Raw genomic sequence first — 14,184 nt, forward strand, 5'->3', positions numbered from 1 at the left:
GTTTGGAAGGAAGCGTTTGGAAAGAAGCAAATCCAGACATGGGTGAAGCACAGGCTTTCTAGCTTCCAGTACCTAAATTGGACACTGAACACTGCCTCTCTTGCTAGGAGGAACAACATGTAATGTCTCATAATTTAAGTCTGCTGCAGTGTCAGACTAAAATGTGTTTAAATTTCACCCACACTGCACAGAAAAAATACAAACAGAACTGACTTGGCATTAATGGCAGTATCACAACAAAATGATTATCAAGTCCTCTGGAGCCAGGGAACCTCCCAGTTGATGGAACTGACCACAAAAGCAAGCAGCATCCGCTGACAGCTATGAATGGGGTGAACGTAGTTTGGGATTGAGTATGTGATAATGTGTGGTGTTTCCCTGTGGAGCCTGCTGAGCTTGGCAGTGCATGCCTCTCTTCAGAGACAAGCCCTAGGCTGCACAGTCCCAGCCATAGCCAGACTCAGCAGGACGAAGAGAGTGATAACCACTCTAACAGCAAAAGTTGAGCTAAGCTCTTTGTTGTGCTGTGACAAGAGCACCCCTGCCCCACGGTTGTTAGGAGCCTGCTGTGGCTGTTCATCCCACCACTGCTGGCCCCTCCATCTGCAGAACAACAGGACCCCCAAACCCCCGGCCTGGAAGCTGACTTCCTCGTTCCCAGGGCATGCACAGTGAAGGGGTTTTAACCCCTTCAAAAGCCCATCCTGCTTTTGGGGTTTTGTTATTTCAACAGCTGTAGAGTTTATCCATGCGGATGTCCAGTGAGCTGTTACGGGATTAGCCCCAACAGTGGGGCAACGACTGAGATGCAGTTATTGTGCACTCTGAAAACACGTCCTCATCTTTTAACTGTCTGGCTTTTCAATGTCATTTGACATACTGTTGACAGCGTATGTGTGATCCATGTCTGAAGAGGCATAGTCAAAATAAACACAGGCAAAATGCTGGTCTGTGAAGCACTTTGTGATGCGAGTTGTGTTGAATTTGGTCGTTTGTCTGATTTCTGAATTTCCCAGGTTTCAAAGGACACCATAAATACACACCATTAGCAAAGGTGTTTATGTAATATTTTCCTCACACTCAAGATGTGGTTTTTAGAGGTCCATACTTTGGTTCAGGGCTGGATGCGGAAGCTGCTGATCCTCTGAGGAGAAGTGGTGATGAAGAATGAGGACACAACAACTGTCATCCCCAGTTCACCGGCCACAGGCGAGCAACCTGCATGCAGGGAGGCTGCTGTGTTTCTGGGGAGAAGTAACCTTTGTCTCACAACAAGAAGTGAGCAAGTACTTGTACCCGAGCCTCCTAGCTGTTTACGGGCTTTGTCTGCTGCCTATTTGACAGCATTTGTTGGGCAATGTATCTTGCACAGCATCTTGATTTCAGGTTGTTTTTTAACGGGGCAAATGGAAGGAAAAATAACTTGAAACAAACATTTCCTATTCTGTGGTATTTAACAGTGAAATTGTAAACCACAGAAGGGACCAGGCCTGATTTAAAGGTCTTTGAAGTCAGCAGAACTGTTTCCACTGATTTCAATGTGCTTTGGGTCAAGGCCACAGTAGGAAGAAGACAAACGTTTTCTGCCCCCCAAAAAGTATTAACCATTGGCATTCAATGAGCAATAAAGTCTGATGTGTAAAATGGGTTCCTTTAAATAAGGCAGTCAGAAACTTAATTTCCATCTGCTTCCTAATGACTTGTCACTAATACACCCAAAAGGAACACATTTATAGAAGTCATAATCATATACTGAGAAGAAAAACACTACCGTAGTTTGCTTCTTCTCTTGCTTTCGTTCCATTTTCTGTGCATTGTATTTTTCACTAACATAATGGTGCTTATGCTGCTGGTTATGCTATCACAGCCTAGGCACTGTAGATTTGCAGTTGAATTGAACTTCACTGCACTGATGGTGGTTGACAAATACAACAAAATCATTATTTTTTCTATACAATTTAATCTTTAAAACATCATAATGGTGCCTGGGTTTTTTTTGTGACTGAGAAGAAATATGTCAAAGATACAGAATTTGGGGGGCAAAGAAGTGTTGCTCTAGGAGTAGTGAAGGGGGTGCCACTTCTATCTCACAGTTGGCCAGATAGGCTGCACGCAGCAGCTTCACGTGTAAAATCAGCAATAGGTTTGCCTGCAAATTTTGTCTCACACAGTTATTAAATCCAAGGAAAGGAACCTATCTGCCAGATGCCTACTGCCCAAGTAGACCCATCACCATGTCAACAGGCTATGCTCAAGTCTAACACATGACAGCAAGCCCATCGGGATCTATACATGTCAGGGCTTTTTGGCACACAACAGCAAAGCCTGAGTAGCTGAGTTTGGCTGTGCAATAAACACCATCTAGCTGTGACCAGTCAGAGAGGAGATCCCAGCCTGGTGGTGAGCTGCAGAAGAAGGTAAGACTGCGTGGCCACAGGTGGGCTCTGTTGTCTGCACATGAAAGCAGTGAATCGGTGTCAGCTGGAAGATGCAGCAAGAGAGGCAGGGAGCTTGGCTTAAAGTTGAGGCAGAAAACAGAAGGATATGGACTAATACCATTTTAAAGCCCTCTTTGGTGGTGGCAATGACCGGCCATGGTGTGTGTGAGAGGTATGAAGAATTTTTTCGATGAGGACATCCCATTTCAGGGTACTTCCATTAAATCAACTTCCTCAACTTTCAACATCAACTCTGGGTATCTTTTCACTGCAGAAGCCAGTGCATCACTGGAGTTTAACATTACTAATCTAGGTTTTGAAGAGGAGAAACCAGAGCAGAGTTAAGAACTCTTAAAGGGTTTGTAAGAATCATTGTTTACATTCATGGGGAAACCACCGAGCAAGGCAAACATAACATAATCTAAAAAAATGTGTTGTTTTTGTTCTTTTTAAAAAGTATCTGAGGTAGAAAGCATGGTACTGTTTGTACTCATGTGCGGGTACTGCCAGCCACAGTCCAAGAAGACACCAGTTCAACTTGTGCTCGCTCCCCAGAAAACCTCCTCCTTCTCCCCTGTATTTCTTCCCACCGCAGAGCTGCACTAATCTGCGTTGCATAAATACAGGAGGAAGAGTCTCAACAAAGAGGAACGGGTTATGAAATGATTTTATTTTCTTTCAGATGAGAAATCTGTGTCCTTCAGGACACTGCGGGGGTCTCAGGCTGGAAAATCTTGTCATCACAAAGGCTGATTTCCTGAACGGGTGTCTTACAGGAAACTGGATTTTCCACGGGAGTTATCCCTGTACTTTGGGGACTGTTTTAGAGCAATTAGAAAAAATGGCATATGGGAAAGCTTTCATATTTTTATAATACGTTAATGATTAACTGACTTCCTACTTCTTTGTTGACTTAGTGGGAGAGTGACAAGGAACTGTGAGGTACCTATTTGGTAGCGTAACAAGACAGACAATTTGCAGGCGCGTTTCTTTCCACCTCCCTTCTGGAACTCGCTTCATGCAGCTGACACTGCTTCAAAGCCTCAGGCAACTCGCAGACCCACAGAAGTAAGTCTCCTTTTTTTTTCAATGCGTCTTATTTTATGAAGTGCTGATAGAGAACAGATGGGGAGAGACTGAAATATTTATTTGTTTCCTATAAAGAATGTCTGCCCAACTGGGAACTGAAGAATTAAGTTTTGAGGCATTAAATCATAAGGATATTGCTAAGAAGAGACCTTCTTAATTACTGTGCTGTTGGGGGTTTTTTAGACTCCCTTTCTGCTGCGAAACTTAGATTGAACAAAGGGTTTGGTTACTAAACCATGTCCAGTATAGACCAATAAAGCTGCATCTAGGCTGTACAAGTTTGCAAAAGCAGGATTTGAATGTTAATATCAAAATGCATGCAGTGCCTGGCAACATCCAATGCAAAAATATTTGCTTAAAACGTGAAAAAAAAAGAAATAAATTCCTGCTTACACAGGCTGGGAAAACAAATTTGCATGTGTTTTACATAGGAAGAATTTATCAGGAACTTTCTCTTCAAGGTATTTACAAGTTGCAGTGCAATTCCTAAAGCAAAAGCGTCGGCCAGAAGGCAGGCAGGCTGGAGGCAGAGAGACTCAACTTCGCTCTTCTGCTGTTACATTTTGTAGCATATTTTGGTGTAGCTGTGCTGTCACTTACAAAGAAACAAGTATTGTCTCCCATCCTTTTGGAAAGCTGTTCGTCCCTTCAGCCACCCACCCAGTGTCTATGAAGAAAATCTCATCATCAGGTTGCAGTGTGCAGGTTGTGTGCTCTCCAATTCCCCCTTCTGTGGGCAGTTCCTTACACGCAGTCACACAGTCAATGCTTCTTCTTCTTCCCTGGGTGTCTGTGAAGCACATTTGGGCTGATGCTCTGGGTGCTTTGGGTGTTCTTCATTTCTCCCACAGGCACCAGGCAGCATTAGGTCCTCTTCTTTTGGCTATGAGGTGACTCCTGCAGGGGGACATCTCATGAGGGTGTGTATTCAGTGCTTTCATCTTCCCACTCATGTGAGCTCCCTGGGACCTGGATGTGGTTGCCCTAGTCACACTCCTGACCCCTTAGTGCTCTTTTCTCTGTACCAGACACCAAGGTAGGTGAGGTTTGGGGCTTCCCTCTCCTTTCTGAAGCTCAATCCATCATCTGAAGTGATGCATTTAAGGAGAAGTCTTGCCAGTGATTGCGTGGTTGGGGACACTCTCTTTTGCTCCTCACAAGATGGACATCAGCCCCTGGCACAGGCCCTCACCCCAGCAGGGGTTCTGAGACCCAGTAACCCGAAAAGCCCAATTATATTTAGGTGCATTCATTAAGAAAGCATGCTAGCTGTTTTCCCTGCGTTTACCTGTAGCTTTTACAAATCTTTCTTTCTAACACAGGTTGAGTCTTAGAAAGCAGATCTGAAACCCAGCTGGTGTGTACAGGCTGATGAATGGAATTAAAAGAGCTTTTCAGTGGACCCAGTATTAATTCCAGAAGTGAAATGTGTTTGGTGCCATTTAGGTTTCTCTGCTCTGAGAAGTGATATCACAGCCCCAGCCTTTTGTCACCAGCAATTACTTGTAGGAAAAGAAGTGCTGACAAAATTTCAAGCACAGCTCCATTTCTGTTTGCTGCTGAGAACATGAGGCCACAAAGAACAGACTGTTATCTCTCAGACCACAGCATTTCACTTTAGTCTTTTTAAAGGTAAGCCTCATGCACAGATGACCCCAAAAACCCTCTGTGAAACACCTGGCATTTGAGAGAGCAGCTTGCTCTGTTTTTTCTCCTAGAAGCAAGCTTGCAGCTGTAGGAAAGTCAGCACAGCTCCTGGGCATCCTCATCTGTTTCTTGTAGCTAAGAGGGGGAAAGTCCTGTTTCATTCTGCCCCTGAAAAATACAGGCAATGGCTCAACATGTTTTCCATAAACAGACTGCTCACTGTGCAGTGCTTGATTTAAATAAAAATAAGACGTAAATACAAAAGGATCCTTGAAGTTTCTGTAAGTGGACGAATTCACTAGCATGTGTCATCTTTTACTATTAGTTTCTGTCTTCTCTCTCAACTTTCTATTGCATGATAGCAAGTTTACAGTTTGCTTTTACTCAGGTAGGATATTGACTTAAAAAATACATTCATGGAGGAAACGGATGATGTGTTAAGAGAGAAAAAGATAGCAAGGGACTATCAGGTGAGAACCCTGTAGAAGTAGCTCTTCCTCTTTTAGGTATCTGGACTTTCCAAAAGGCTGGCCCCTGCTGGAATGCTTGTGGATTAGACTGAAATTAAATGTAAATTATTAAATCACGGGACACTGAGATGGAACTGTAGCCACTACTTAACACACTCCTCTTGCTTCTTTGGGTGAAAAGTGTTTCCAGTTCATGCTTTTTTGGTCCACTGGCATACAGACCAATCACACTGGCCTAGCTTGTTCCTCCTGGCAAGTTTGCCTTTGTAGGCTCCCTCTATCCCGTGACATAGCTGGCATGCAAACATTGGATGCTGAAATCTGAGTGAGCTTCCAAGTCAAGACACACATGCCAGCAATACCAACTAATTATCCAGAAGACCTTCTGTAGCTGACTGAATTCATGCTGAGTTCATTTGCCTTAGGAAATTTCATAGAGTGATCATGTTACATCACTGTATTATTCAAAGCATATAGATAATCTTACTATACTAATTAAATTAGTTAAAAAGACTTACATGATTACTAAAGCATGAAAACAGCCAATAGATTATGCCAGTGCACAGACAGCTGTATGATCCGGGCTTTGGGCTGTATTTTATCCAGTATAGCTTGAAACATGCAGGGACTGAACTGCCACATTTTTCTCTCAGAAGGCTGGAAAGGGCATTTCCCCAGGGACCAAAAGGCTTTATTAACGAAATTTTTTCTTTGGTTTTTTTTTTTTTTTTATGTGAATGACAAGCTAGTGATGGATCCAGTTCTTCCTTTCCAAAGGGGAAGCCTCTGTCTTCGAAACCTACAGGAAGGGGCCTGCTGGTGTTGGAGCAGAGTTCAGCACCTGCATCAAGTCCCATGGATGGAGGCTTGGGCAGCATTTCCCCTTTCTTTCTCTTCCTTTTTCTTTCCCTTCCCTTCCCTTCCCTTCCCTCTCACAGCGAGCGAGCCGCCGGGAAGGCTGAAATCCTGGAGGGAGACGCCCTCTGCAGCTCATTCCTGGTTTTACTTCGCATCTGCCAGTGAAACGCCTTTTTTCCATTTTTTTCTTTTTTTTTTTTTTTTTTCCTTTGGGAATGTTTGCACAGTGGCCCTGAAAAACGAACGTATCTCTTTGCATTTAGGGGGGACGAGCTTCCCTGGTGCTCTTTGCCAGCTGGCACCCGGTCACAATGACCATGTGGGCTGGCGCTCCGGCTGGACCACTGCAGTGGGATGCCCAAGGTGTCATGGATGCTGCAGCCTCCACCAGTGCTCAGGCTTAGGGTTTATGTCAGAAGCTTGAAACTAAATATGTTCTTATCCAAATATGCTCTTATCGTTTGCTTTTGGCAAGCAACACATATCTGGTCTCATTTGATATAAAACCCGTAGTGTGTTTATTAATATTCATAATGATAGAGACTGGAATGAGTACTCCATCTTTGTTTTAATTATGACATATTTTCATATGATAAGCAAATTCCTGCAACTATTTTACCTTGATATTTTGTTCCTTATGTTCTTGCTGAATCTTAACACCAAGAGGTCCCAAGTACAGGCTTCTGACTTCCCAAACGAGGCAGGTATGGGTATTGTAATTCAACTTCATCATCATTCTCAAAAGTATTTCTTTTTCACCTTGATTTTGCTCTAAGTCAGTGATACCAGGTTAGATCAAGTAAGTTCCAGGGGGCAGGGTATGGAGAAATGAGCCAAAATCAATAATTTCCTACATACGCAATGCTTTGGGTCTAGGTATTTGGTACCTCCTCTAAAGCCCATGTTTTTTTGCTGGTTATTCGCCAGTGTAAGTCTTTGTGTAAGTCTTGAATTCTTCCATTCTGTGTGTTTGCTGCTTCTGTGGATTTTGTGAATCTCACAGGGAAAAAGAATTTTCCTATTTTTTACTTTTATAATTCAGTTCTGGACACCCTGCTAAGTAGCTTAGCACATGATGCTTTGACAGAGGGCTCCGTAATCATGGATACAACGTCATTTAATTCTGTGAGCAGACAGGTGAGTAAACTCAATGTTTGAAGATGTATACTGATACCATTCTCTGAGCAGCTCTCAATGACACAGATTTGCCTGCTTGCCTATCTTGTATGACCTTGATAGCAGCAAATTGTTAAAATGACTACTTACGATGTATACAAAAAGTGTTACAGAAATATGGGCTCTGCACAAAATGGTACTTTAACATGGTTGAGGATTGGCCTCTTTGTGCACAACTGATTCAAACAGAAGCAGAAGGAGACAGTACAGGCCTCCTTTGGTCACTCTCTTTCCTTTCTGTCATCTTCCCATCACTAGACATGTACAAATACAATGCTGTTTTGAGGTGGAACAGAAAGAAAACCATTTTAGTGCCTTATGCAGCTACTAATGTGCTGTGTGGCTGGTTAAGTTAATTAGATAGGGGGAGTTATAATCACTTTGTAAATAATGTAGCAGATCGAGAAAGCATTTATAAATAGGTTTCGGTTTAAGTAGATAAAACACAGAAGGCTATTCTGGAGCAATTTTCTTCATGCAGGGAGGGATTAAATGTACATTTGCAATAATGGAGATTAATATGTCCCACAGGAAATCAGTCCTATCGGAGATACATAGATGAAGTGGGAGGCCAAAATGATAAAATTGCAGACATTGCCCTGCTTGGCTGGCATTAAAAAACACCCCATCCTATCTTCTTATCATTGGCATCAGCTCCAGGACTGAAGTAAGTATACAGTGGGCACTGGTATGAGATGATGGACAGTGTTTGCTTAAGGCTATATTATTATGAAGATATTATTTTATTTAAGATTTCCATAGATGGATATTTGCAACTAGATTGTCTCACCAACTGAATCTGTTAGCTTAAGTAAGTAAAAAATTTGCTGCTTTAATATCAACACGTAGTTGCAGATCTACCTTCTTACTAGAGCGAGCATTATTTCTCCAGTCTTCAATTCAGTGGGACCAGGAGTTCAAGTATTTCAGATGACTCACAAAATATAAAGATCCCTAGAACCTTTCAGATGTACATAATTAGTTCAAGGCCACATCTCCTCTGATCACAGATCATTCCTGCAATTGTTCAGAAGGTTGTATGAAAGACATGGGAGATCAACAGATTATGTTTTAAAAGTAGAATAAACACTTAATTTGAACTTGGAATGTACAAAAAAAAAACCCAAACAAACGGTCTAAAACCTTTTACTAAGCTAAATGACTAAAATCTTTTCCATGGCAGTGCTAGGATGATTTGAACTGGAGAAAATGGGCAGGTTATGAATGTGATTTGCAAAAGGGAAACGCTAAAGAATCGTGGTTAAAGTTTGAGGGTGAGAAAGCAATGGCAGCATATCCAGGCTCCAGCCCCTGCATAGAGCATTTCTGATTAATTCAAGTGTTCCTGCTAACAAAGTCGTGGTTAAATAATCTAAAAATGATCAAAGTATTAGATTCTGTGGCCTGGATTTGCTCATGTCTCTGAACTACAGTGTTTTGTGTGCGAGCCTGGTCCCAGCAGCTCTCAGACATGGCAGCACAAAGCAAAAGTCTGTTCAGGTCGGGCTGAAAACACAAACTGCACCGCAAACACGACTGCAAGGAGAGAGAAGCATGAAGCATGGCTTCTGCAGCTGCTCTGTGAGATCTCCTGCAACAGCCAGGATCCTGAGGATTTTGTCAGATTTAGTTTCTACCAGCCAGTAAGCTTATTAATGAGGCTCTTTGAACATAGCGGTTAATTACCAAGGAAGAAAATAGCTTGGAAAAAGATGTGAATTTTCCTGTTGTGAATGTAGAAAGGAGATTGTAATGGGAGCTAACCAGAGACTCATTCTTCTCCTTGTGATACAATGATATATTCAGAATAAAACGTAGATGTTACTTGTCTATGACACTAAACTTCAACAGTTCATTACAGTTGGGGAAAGATGAGTACTGTCCTCCCTCTGTACACGTATTCACTCCAGCTTTTACTTTTTCACTATCAGGTTCACCTATTCACCCAAATAATAAGTGCCTTTGTAATCTTACACTGTTTCTTTCCAGTGCCTCTCTCACTTCACATGGCAATTGTGCCTGCAACAGAGCAGAAGACCTCCAAAAGATGAACTCCCTGGTCAGCAGCTCACACCTCCAGCTGGCTGCCTTTGCTCTTGGTACTGTAGGCTGGATCCTGTGCACAGTTTCAATGGGAACTGTGGAATGGAGAGTGTGGCATGTGGACAACACCACCATCATCTCCTCTGGTGTTGCATGGGTGGGGATTTGGAAAGTCTGCTTCATCAGTTACCTGCAGGTCTCACCTGGCTATAAAGAACAGTTCTGCCATAAATTCAGTGGTTATGACTCCTCCATCCCAGATGAAATCTATGCCGCTCAGGGTCTCCTGTTGATCGCCATGTTCACAGGCTTGCTGGGACTGACTGCCACAGTCTTTGCTCTGAGGAATGTTTATATGGGAATCACTCACAAAACTCTCATTACCCGTTTCTTCCTGGTGGGTGGCTGCTTCTACATATTTTCTGGTCTGTGTGTCCTGATTCCTGTGAGCTGGAATTTCTACTCTGTAGCACATAACCAGAGCATTGCTTTTCCTCCATCTTACTACATGCCCTCAAGCCCAGCAGCACAGGAAGTCGGTGCTGCCATTCCGGTCGGGATTGTAGCTGTCATCCTCCTGCTGCTAAGTGGGATTTTTTCTCTCTTGTACAGATTTCCGGTGACCACAAATGCTATCACAAAATGCTGACAGGATAAATCCCCCCAAGCTGTTTCAGAACAAGAGCATAGTCAAGAGATAAGGACGGCAGCACAAGCAGCTTTATAATCAAGGCACTGCAGAACTTTACTTTAGTCTATAGGAGCCACACTATTTAGTACATGAACCAGCTGAACTACTATCTTAGTTGTCACATATGACCGGAGGCTCATCTTTGAGATGAGTGCTGATGAACAACACCTGCAGTTAAGTTTTACAAGTTGTCCTCTTTTGTATACACAAACGTCACTGATTAATTTGTATTTTGTGTAAGGTATTTATCGTGCTCAAAGAGCTGACTCTGAACTAACTGTCCTGTTGGAAAGATGTGAAATAATACGTTAAATGTGAACTTGTTTCCTTGTTGGTACTAGGCTATTTTGTCCATTATTTAATTACCTTTGTAGCTAAGCATCTTTTGTGACACATCAAGACTTTTAATACCAATAATATGAGTGTCATCATGGTTGTGTCAGAGTCTTCACTGAATTGTCTTATGAAGGTGTTGCCAGTTTCTCTTCTTCCTCGAGGGCGCATAAAGAGACAAGTCTTTAATGCTTCTATTTTTCTTTCAAGCTATTTACATTTTATGTTGCAACATGTTTGCCTGTGGGCAAGGTGTGCTTAGTTCCTCGCTTAGCCAGAGCCAAAAAGTCTGCAACTGTTTGCTTCTTCATCAGACACTTCACCAAATCCAAAGGTATTGCAAAAGATGGAAACAGCCTCTACCAGTTATTACAAAACTGCCAGCAAAATCTGTGCTCTCAGTAACCAGGAATATTCAGTACAACTTTCAGGGTATGATTCATCTGATGGAGACATCTATACCTAAACTGGTCACTTCAGGCTCGGTTTATCACCAATTTAAAGACAAAGACAGTCTCTTTTCCAAAATAGATGCCAGAATGGCTGGGAGTTGACATGCTCCCTAAAAACCTGTTTTTCTTAACCTACTGTAATGGCTGTAAACAACTACAGTTGCTAACTCTGGTGTACACAAGCAAACTTCACCTAAGCTAGACAAAGCTAGGTGAAATTAATCTGTCACTTAAGCGGAATTTCATATGCCAGTGCCATTAAAAAATAACAAAAAAGGAGAAATGTCACAAATGCTGCAATCAGGGCAGTTTAAAAAAAAAAAAAAAGAGGTTGGGAGGAATGACTAAACACTGCTGAAAAACCGGTGATCTCTTGAAAACAGATTCCTCAAGAAGTTATGACACTTTGAAAGAAATGCTGCAGGAATCTGAATAATTTTAGTTTTACTCTTTTCATTGTCCTCTGTTTTCTAAAATACTAACGGGTTCAGAGGAAGAAGAAAAGAAAATGTAACAAAAATGAAAGAATTCTGTACATTGCAAGAAAAGGTAAAATGCCAGCAAACAAGGTCTGACTGCTTGTGGCTGCTACTACCTCATCTTGTCCTAGAAGTCTAAATTTCCTTTACATCTTTCACACTGTCTTGACTTTGCTGTACTGTCTTGTTTATACAGAATCTCTACAGCACCTTCATTTCCTCTCCCGTCTTCCAGTCTCTTCTGAAACAGCAGCTTATCTCATCACTGGTAATTTTTTCATCTGCTGTAAGGATTCATCCTTTCACTGTTTACAATGCTCTAAAGCACTTTCAAGTGGTGTTTCAATGAAGGCAAGACATTTAATAGCTTGTTTATTATATACCGTTTCTAGTTTGAGTTCTACTATACATCCTTTACAATGTTGGTAGGTTTCAGTTTTAAATGTGCAAGTCAATAGAACTGTTATCTCTTCCCACAGGACCCACAATAATATTAGATTTTATCTTGCTGTAGTTGTAAGGGGGGGGGGGGGGGGGAAGATGCATCCATGTGTTTATGTCAGCATTTCCCCACACTAATAAACCACCAATATTCCCTGGCAAGGAATTTGAACTTTAACAGAAAATAACTATCTACAGATTTTTGTGTTCATATATGCACAGAAAAGCCAATACCCCCAACTGGGTTTGTTAGCTATCTTCACTAAATTATTAGGTTCAATTTGCATTTATTCTTCCTGGCTTAAAAGAAAAGGGAACAAATGACATCAGACACATGCTAAGTTTCTGCACTGGTGCCACAGCAGTTTCCACCAGGGATTATGTTCATCCGTGCTGATGTGCGGCTATGAAACACTGGTGGTGTGTCAAACATAGGCTAGATGGGGAGGAAATTCCCCAGCTAAACAGTGGAATAGCTTACCTAAGGAGATGCGTGGGTTTTTAAAAGAACATTTTGTCAAAATGAATTTAGGCATAGTGCCATGAAGACTGTAGGTATGAGTGAGCCTGCCACAGGACAGGTGGGTGATCTAGATGGTTCTTTTGGCATCCTTTCTCACTGTACTCCTAGGTCTCCAATACAGCAGCCTATTGGTAGTCACATACTCCACTATATCAACATTATATGTTGGTACTTGATAAAACATGGTCTATGGTCAAATACCAGGCTATCTTAAAACTCCCAGGCCTTCCCTGAAGAAAAGATAAGAGGAAAAAAAATCTTAGCTCAAAACAAGGGAGAGGCAAAGCTTCCATTGATTTCAATGGAATTAAGCCTGTCCAACCTAGATCCCCCAAGGCTATGGGATGCATTAAATCTTGGTGAATGTTTGCATTCATCAAGATCTTGGTATTGGAGGCCAGTAAAGCTCCTGTGCTTTTACTTGACTAGCGGGGAAGCATGGCTTCTTTGTGCGTATTTTCATAACACATTTGTTTAAGAATTTGAGAAGCAAAGTTACCTTTCAGCCAGCCAGTTTGTTACCGTGTCAGTTGTGCTGTACAGGTATTTTTAGGGTTGTCTGCAAAATCTGGCAGCTGAAGTGATTTTGTTGAAAATGCAAAAATACAAAACTTTTGAGAGGCTATTTTTAACCTAGACTGATTCAGGGACGTGTGTTGTAGCCTGGCTCCACAGTCATTTGTAGTAGCACATCTGAGGACAGGAAGCAAGCTGTAATGCAGACAGGAGTGAGTGGTAGGGGCCTTGAGGTAGAGACAAGGGGCAAGAACCTCTTCAGCAAATTTCCCCACTGAAGAGATCGTATCGCGAAGGTCTGTCTCCAGCTTCAGAGCATACTGAGACCTGCTGCCTACCCAGTGACAGCACCGCTCGCCTTGCGGGCTCCACCCTGTCTAGGAATGTCTCCACGCCAGCCTCAGTCTACACATAAACCAGTCTCACTTTATTTTTTCTGAGTTGACAATAAACAAGTGTCTTCTGATTCACTCATGTCTGAATTCAACGCCGGGGGAATGACCTGAATACCAACACTCCCTTTGAGTTCTTCTGGGTATCTAGACATAATGATAAGGCACCCATCTTTGACCTCCAGAACATACTCTTTGGCATTAGTCTTCCACATGATGCTTTTTGTTAACCTTATTTATTACGTACCATCTTCTCACTTGCTCATTCATGACCACAGACCAAAATGTGTATAAACATATTCCTCTCAATATTCCTCTGAAAAAGGGATACTCAAATAGCAAACAAAGCTGGAAAGTGCCTAATAGTAAAACAGGCTAAGAGGACGAAGTCTACTGAGATTTTCTCCCTGGGTGAATATGCAATTCTGAACAACATCATCCGTGTCCAGGTAAAGGAAAAAGGAGGAACTGGAGACATTACACTGCAGAGCAGGTCATCAAATTAATTGAGTTAAGTCAGTAAACAAAATTCTTATTCAAGTCAGCAGTTTTACATGAAAAGAGTCTTAATTGCTGATCTAGCTGATTAAAACCGACGCTAGGCTCAGAAAGAAATGTCTTTGTTGTCACATGGCT

The 14,184-nt window shown here is 42.1% G+C and overlaps 1 protein-coding gene across 4 annotated transcripts; it reads left to right on the forward strand.

Annotated features, from left to right (window-relative positions):
* The first annotated feature begins 727 nt into the window (after window positions 1-727).
* CLDN34 (claudin 34) lies at window positions 728-13,622 on the forward strand. Of its 4 annotated transcripts, XM_062603630.1 has the most exons (4): window positions 728-3,258; window positions 3,362-3,506; window positions 8,210-8,345; window positions 9,668-13,622. In XM_062603630.1, exon 4 carries the CDS (start codon window positions 9,726-9,728, stop codon window positions 10,368-10,370), a length of 645 nt encoding a protein of 214 aa, XP_062459614.1. In that variant the 5' UTR covers window positions 728-3,258; window positions 3,362-3,506; window positions 8,210-8,345; window positions 9,668-9,725; the 3' UTR covers window positions 10,371-13,622. The 4 variants fall into 4 exon arrangements, with proteins under 4 accessions (XP_062459614.1, XP_062459617.1, XP_062459615.1 ...); XM_062603633.1 differs by lacking the exons at window positions 728-3,258; window positions 3,362-3,506 and adding an exon at window positions 5,100-5,159; XM_062603631.1 differs by lacking the exons at window positions 728-3,258; window positions 3,362-3,506 and adding an exon at window positions 5,172-5,644.
* The last annotated feature ends 562 nt before the right edge of the window (window positions 13,623-14,184 follow it).

Source organism: Pezoporus occidentalis, unplaced genomic scaffold (genome assembly GCF_034315485.1).
Source record: "Pezoporus occidentalis ecotype Australia unplaced genomic scaffold, CSIRO_AGI_Poc_V1 ctg81, whole genome shotgun sequence".
In the NCBI taxonomy this organism is placed as follows: Eukaryota; Metazoa; Chordata; class Aves; order Psittaciformes; family Psittacidae; genus Pezoporus; species Pezoporus occidentalis.

Coding starts and splice junctions, on each gene's coding strand:
- CLDN34 (XM_062603630.1), top strand. CDS start 9,726: ATGAACTCCCTGGTCAGCAGCTCACACCTCCAGCTGGCTGCCTTTGCT.